Source organism: Pteropus medius, unplaced genomic scaffold (genome assembly GCF_902729225.1).
Source record: "Pteropus medius unplaced genomic scaffold, Ma_sr-lr_union100, whole genome shotgun sequence".
Lineage (NCBI taxonomy): Eukaryota > Metazoa > Chordata > Mammalia > Chiroptera > Pteropodidae > Pteropus > Pteropus medius.
In genome coordinates, this window is record NW_024351731.1 from 5,241,904 (window position 1) to 5,248,482 (window position 6,579).

At 63.1% G+C, this 6,579-nt stretch overlaps 1 protein-coding gene and 1 long non-coding RNA gene across 4 annotated transcripts in view; one reads left to right on the forward strand and one right to left on the reverse strand.

The window, feature by feature from the left end:
• Window positions 1-1,479: 1,479 nt before the first annotated feature.
• TRAPPC9 (trafficking protein particle complex subunit 9) overlaps window positions 1,480-6,579 on the reverse strand; it is a 321,573-nt gene continuing 316,473 nt past the window's right edge. For 2 of the 3 annotated variants that reach the window (XM_039845906.1, XM_039845908.1), the window contains 2 exons: window positions 2,792-3,012; window positions 2,000-2,174 (listed from right to left, as the gene is read on the reverse strand). In XM_039845906.1, the coding sequence (XP_039701840.1) occupies window positions 2,007-2,174; window positions 2,792-3,012 (389 nt within the window). In that variant the 3' untranslated portion in view covers window positions 2,000-2,006. Of the gene's footprint in view, window positions 2,175-2,791; window positions 3,013-6,579 lie in introns of all 3 variants that reach the window. The other variant, XM_039845905.1, reaches the window with a different exon arrangement.
• Window positions 4,973-6,309, forward strand: LOC120588747 (uncharacterized). Its single transcript, XR_005649306.1, has 2 exons — window positions 4,973-5,251; window positions 6,076-6,309. It is a non-coding gene; the product is annotated as an uncharacterized LOC120588747 (long non-coding RNA).

Consider the following 6,579-nt stretch of genomic DNA (forward strand, 5'->3'; position numbering starts at 1 on the left):
GTGAACCCCAGCAAGGCCCCGGCCACTGTCGCCGCTCTGGGAAGCCCCCTGGGACCCCAAACAGAGCCGGCCACCCTCCTTCACTCCCTCTCTGGCTCTGCCCAGCAGACCCTGTCACCAGCAGCTGAGAGCTGTGGTAATGGTCCACCGTGTCCCCAGGACTCACCAGCCCATTGTCTTACCTCGAGGCCCTCACACAGCCCCCCCATGGAGATCCTGCCCCCCTCAGCCTCACTCCCAAGACAGCGCCTCCAGGAGACTTCTCTGATCTCCCTGCCCCAGGTGTGGGGGGGCGGGGCTGAAAGGGCCCAGCTTCTATCATGTGGGTCTTCCTGGTGACTGGTCCCCATCCCACAGCCATCCACCCAGAGTCACCTCATCAGAACAAAGCATGCTCCGATTACCAGGAAATTTCAAGGGACGTGGGAGCGTGTCAGGAACCAGGGGCAGGTCAAACACCTATTTGTCACACTCAGCCAGTCTCAGCAAACAGCCGTGGGCACACCGCTGCTCCCCTGCCCCGCCCCCGGGATCCCTTGGACCTTCGACGGGGAGACCCCCAAGGCCGGGGTCTGTTCATGCTCCTGGAAGTGAGGTGTGACGAGGGCAGGCTGGCTCCTGCCACATGGGAGCGGTCTCTGGGGTGGAGGACACAGTCTCACCCCTGGGCTAGGGACATGTCACTGTCCCCCAGTTCCCCTGAAGATTTCAGTGCCAGGGTCCCACTGTGGCCACTGCCCAGCAAGGCTCGCTCTCGGCTTCAGCCCTTCCCCCTGCCCTCCTAGGGGGTCCCCCAGCTCCCAGACCAGCTGCTCATGCTCAGATTCCTGTCTGGGGTCTGCTAGGGGCATTCTGACCGAGACCCTTCCGAGCCAGCCTGGGAAGCGGGTGTGGCGGGGCCTGTGCCTCCCTCCTTGTCCTGGGCAGGGGGCCGCTGGGGGCACCTCTGTGAGCAGCGAGGGTGGAGGCTGATGGGGCTGAAGGTGTGGGCCACTACAGCCCCGGCGGTGGCTTTGTGCAGTCTGATGAGGCGCCCCTTCTCGGGTGGCACCCCTGAGCCCGGCAAGGCAGCGTCCTGCTGTCACTCGGCCCCATGGGCGCGTTTCAGAAGCAGCGGCCTGCCAAACCGCTGTCAGCGGCCCAGCCCGGGAGGCCTGGGCTTGGGCTCGACAGCTCCCGAGGGACTAAGAACATTGTCACAAGGGTGAGAGGGAGCAAGAGGCTGACGGCCAGAGCCACGTGCCGGGCTGAGGGCCGAGGTGCCGGGGCTGGAGTCTGTCCTGAGAGGGGCTAGGGAGCCAGGCCTGCGGGGCACACGTGTGGGAGGGGACCGTGGGGTCGCGGGGACAGGTGGACACAGGCCCGACCCTACTGCCACCAGTCCTGTGTCCTGGGGCTTTCCGGACGAGCCCCACGGGCTGGGGCCCTCGCGGGGCGGGGTGGCCCCTGAGCGCACGGCGCAGGCACAGGTACCGAGGCTGGCGGAGCAGCGCGGGGCAAGGCGGCCCTTTATTGGAGAACTTGTGACTAACACAGCGACACACAGAGGCCCTGGCCCTGGCGCCCAGCCTGGAAACAGCCAGGGCCCGGACATCCACCCGCGGGGGTGGGGTGGGCTGGGGCAGGTGGCGCCTCGTGGTGTCAATAATGGCGCCGTCTCTCCTGCCTGGGCTGCTCTGGGGCTTCGGGGAAGAGCCAGCTCTCGGGGGTTCTGAGAGCCCACAGGGCCCCCCCAGGCCCACCCGGCTGTGCCCCCACCTCCCCCAGGCTCCCGTTCTCCCTTCTGGCTGGGCTGAAATCCCAGGGTGCAGGTACAGAGCTCCCAGACCTGGGCTGGGTCGATGCCACCCTCCGTCAGGGTCCAGCAAGGGTCCTGGGGGACAGTAGGGGAAGGGGTGAGGCTGCCACGTCTGGGGGAGCGGACGGGGGAAAGGGGGCTGGGGGCGAGGCTGCGCCCCTGTGGCTCCCTGGCCACCTTCCAGAAGGAGCTGGGTGGCGGGGTGGGCTCAGGCCTGCGCCTCCACGGCGCGCACGCGCACACCGGGCAGGCAGAGCCAGGACCGCGGCAGCTCCTTGCTCTTGCCGTCCGCCTGGGACCGGATGTGCAGGGAGAAGTCACCCGTGTGGAGGAAGAGGAGGGCCCCCAGGCAGGCCGACTGGCCCGAGGGCTGCACCTGCGGGTGGGAGGAGGCGTCAGCCCGCAGCAGCACTGGCCCCAGAGCCACCGGGAGACCCCGTCCTGCGTGGACGGGGCGCCCCGGGGGCGGGGGCGGGGAGGGCCCCACGGCTGCTCCGCTGTGCTGCCCCAAGCAGGTTGCTGCACCTGTCTGAACCTCAGCTTCTGTCCCTGGAAAGCGCTACTAGCCCTTCCCTCCCTGGGCGTTCGGGGGTTCAGGTGGTGGTGGGGGCGGGTTGGGGGTGAAGGCCAGGCTCGGCAGGTGGGTGGAGCCTGAGAGGGTGCCGACCGGGCTGGGGATGCTTGCTGGCTCTCAGGACTTCCCTGTCCGTCTGAGCCCCTGCAGTGACCACGAAGCAGGGAGGAGCTGACGGCGGGGGCAGGGCCGTGAAGAGGGCAACGGTGACGAGGCAGGACGTCAGCTGTCCTGTCCCCTACACCCCCCCGCCCCGTACCTCCGCGACCTTCGGGGAGGCCTCGCTCCCCGGACTCGGGATGCGGACCCTGAGCTGTCTAGGGCCTCAGGGCTAGCTGGGCGGAGGGTCAGCATAGAGAAGCCCCTGTGTCAGCCACCGGGGGCGGGGTGGGGGACAGTGGGATCTGGAGGGCACGCACCGTGTCCAGGTAGAAGGTGCTGGAGCCCACGAAGGAGACAGCGCCGTGCAGGTCGTAGCTGTGCACGCCGTTCCGGTGGTCCTGGAAGGGCACCACGCTGAGGGCGAAGGGCCCCACGCTGCGCGCGCTCCGGTTGGTCAGCCGCACCTCCAGGCGCACGGGGTCGCCCACCCGGCAGGCCGCCGCCTCGCAGTCACAGGGCTGCCCGTCCACCAGCACGTCTGCAAGGGACACAGGACACGAGATGGTCAGGGCCTCGCCCCGCCCATCCATCATCCATCCCCTCACCAAGGCTGCCGGCCGGGTGCTGCGACACAGACGCATGGCCGAGTCCCTGCTCTCCTGGAGGGGACAGGCGCGGGGACCAGAGTGTGAGAGGGTCCGTGCCCGCTGGACTCAGGCTGCTGTTCTCGGCCGTGCAGGCACCGGCTAACGCGGTCCCGCGGGCTGGCACTGTCGCCGCGCCCCCCTGCAGAGGGACCAGTCGAGGTGCGAAGGAGTGGAAGCGGAAGAGGGGCCGGACGGGGGAGCCTGCACAGCATGGCTCCCTTGGGGGTTAGAGGGAGCCCCGGAATGTCAGCAGGGCTCCCCCGCACCCTGGGCAAAGCACTTTCCAGCGGCCAAGGGAATGGCCCGCTCACCTGGGACACCTCCCACAATCTGCTTCCTTCTTCCTCGGCACACGGCGCCCCAGGCCAGGCAGTAAAGGTTCATCCCCGCCAGAGCCCGAACTCTCAGCGAGGACAACCTCCCCACCCCGCCTCACGACTCCACTTTCTCGGCCTTTGGTATGAGAAACAGGGGACAGTTAAGTAGACTTTGGGTACAAATACCTAATTTTGGATAAAATAAAAATTCAAAGACATAAGAACAAAGCAGCAGGAATTCATGAGGTGGAGACCTAGGGACAGCCACAGGGAGCCAGGTTTTCAGGGCTCTGCCAAGCCTGCTTCAGCTGAAGCACATTTAAATTTTAAATTTCACAAGACACACATTTTTCTAGTCGACATAAATCTTGGGTGAGCCTAGAGTTTAGAGTCAAATTTGATTCCGGCAAGGCCTGGCCCGGGAATTCATCAAGGAGCTCTGTCACTCCTTGGATGGAGCCAAAGAAGTTCAAGTAGGAAAAAAAACAGCGAAACTGGGGTGTGAGGCGAGAGCTAAGGCTGGGGCCCTGGTTGCTGGTCCAGTGCTCCCTCCGCTCCTCCTTGACAAAGGCCGGCCAGCGGCCTTGGGGAGGAGGCACGGCAGATGTCATTTGAAACCGGGATTCTCCAATTATCCAGTGAAAAGTGGCCGCTGTCCTCTAATGCCAAGGCAGCGAGTTGCCGGGAGGGCACTCACCTGACCGGGCAAACTCTCCTTCTTTACCGAGTCAAGTAACTGACCTTTTCTCCTTGGCTGTTAGGAAGCTCAGAGTCTAAGGTGTGCCAATCTAGAGGCTTCGGTAGCCACTGATGTTCACGCACACACAGACACACGGCCTCTCCTGCACGCCCACTCCTCCAAGCATTGACCAGCTATGTTAATATGGTTTCCCTTAGCCACACATTTAAAACTTTAAAAAATTTTGCTACTTTATTGTATATTGAGAGAGAGTTTGGAAAAGAGGTTAGAAGCATGGATGGTGGCCAGGAGGTAGGGTGACAGTGTTTTGGGAAGGGTCTTAAAGCAAAGAGGCAGTGGGCGGACTGAGGAGGAGCACGTCAGACCGCAGCCCCCCTTGCCGCTCCCCATCACCCTTGTCCCCCACTTCTGGAGCCTCCATCAGCGCTGGGAAGGGGTCTTTCTGTGGGTGTGCTGGCTCAGACACAGGGACAGCTGGAGATGGAGAGCGACAGGCAGGGAGGGGGGCTGCTGCAGTCTGCCACCCAGCTCCCCCGAGTCACAGCCTAGCACAGGCTCCTTCTGCCGGGTGGCAGGAGCCAGGGGGCGAGCCGGGTCAGGCCAGGGCCCTGCTGGACCCCCAGATGCGTGCGTCCTAACAGCTATGGAGGCAGCTAATGAGTTCATAAGCCTCGGCGCTGGGGGGTGGGGGGTAGGTAGGCGCTGGAGACCCGCACGTGTAATTACCCGAGTCAGGACAGCTCTGCAGGAGCCGTTTGGCTCTCTCGAGTAAATAATTTACTTTTACAACTTTTCATTAAAGATTAAAGGGAATTAAAATTAGGGCAAGTTAGGGAGGAGCCCCGTGCGCCTGGCATTTTCCTGTGGGGCGGCTCTCCAGGGTCCCCAGCGGGGCCACCACAGGCCGGCGCCGCGGGGCATCATGGGACTGCGGCCCTGTGAGGGGGCCCTGGGGAGGTGCACGGGGAGCTCAGAGCGGGGCGACGGCTGCCCCAGCAGGCAGGCCTCTGGGCTGTGTCTTGGGGTGGCCGTGGCGAACCACTGTACTGCCAACACCACTCACCCTGCCCATGGTCATCTTCGCGCCACACGGGCGCCCCGTGGAGGAACAGGGTGAGCCCCTTCGGAAGCCAGGGCTTTGCTTCCTCGTCTGAAACTGGACGGCACAGCGCCCGGTGGGAGGGAGAGATGCCTGGGAGGGCTGCGCGGAGGAGGAGAGCCGGGACAGAGGGAAACCCCGCCCACTGTGACCTCCGTGCTGGGCTCCTGTGTCTGCTCCCGGGCACGCACCCCAGCTCTGCGTTTCAAGGCCCTGCTCACAGGCCCCATACCCCCAGGAGCCTTCCCTCACCTCCCCTCAAGGAAAACTTGAACTTGAGAAAGCTCTGGCAGTAGAGGCTGGCTGGGTGCTCACCAAACCGTTCCTTTTCCTCCTGGGCACACGGCCAGATTGCAGTCTCCCCGGCAGTGTGGTGTGACACAAAGTGAGCCCCAGCCAATAGAAAGTAGAGAGAAATGACACCCCCCAAAGCCGGTCCACAAACACATCCCTCCTACAATCGCCCATCTCCCTGACAGGCCTAAAGGAACCGAGGGGTGGAGGAGGGAGGAGCAATGGGATGGGCGGGGCCACCGGAGGGGCGGGGTCACCGGTGGGTGGGGCATCCCTGACATTCTGGGGCTCGTACAGCATTCAGCTGTGACTTTTACAGACTCAGGCAGTCATATAACGGATCGCTCACCGTCCAGATGGGAACGCTGGAACCCTGCGCAGAGATGACGTGACCAGGGCCACACTGATAGTGGTGGCACAGGCGCGGGAACCTGGGCCCCCTCTCCTCCCCAATAAGAGCAGAACTGCTTTTTGCACAGGGTACATCTTGCTTGCTGGCGACAATACCACTATTAAGTTCCTGCCTAAAACCTTCTCCTTTTAGACAAGCACTTCAGACGACCAAAGATAAACCAGGAAAAACAGAGGAGGAAAAAATGGAAAACACGCCTGCTGGCTGGTAGCCTTATGCAAAGATCCTTCTGAGAACAGCAGAGAATTGAAAATGACTTGTCTGTCCCCAAGCAATGTCTCTACCTTTTCAATCTCTCATTTTTCATCTTCTCTCAAGCCTTTCTAAATAAAGCAAAGATTCCTGCCACCCTGGCAGGACCCTCCACTGTTCTCATGGCTTTGTGTCTAGCCTTGTCCTCGCCATAGTGTCATGCCAGCCTCAGACCTTCTCACCTGCAGGGGGAGGGGGCATGGGGAGGGTCCCAGCAGGTGTGGGAAGAGGCTGTGTGGTTGGTTTCATGCCGCTGGACCTTTGCATGGGCTGTTTATCGCGTCTGCTTGGAGCCTGCCCTGTCTGCCTGTCCATCTCAGCCTCGCCGACCTGGGAAGCCTTCCCTCCCCAGCACCTCAGTCTCTGCACTCGGCCCTCTGCACT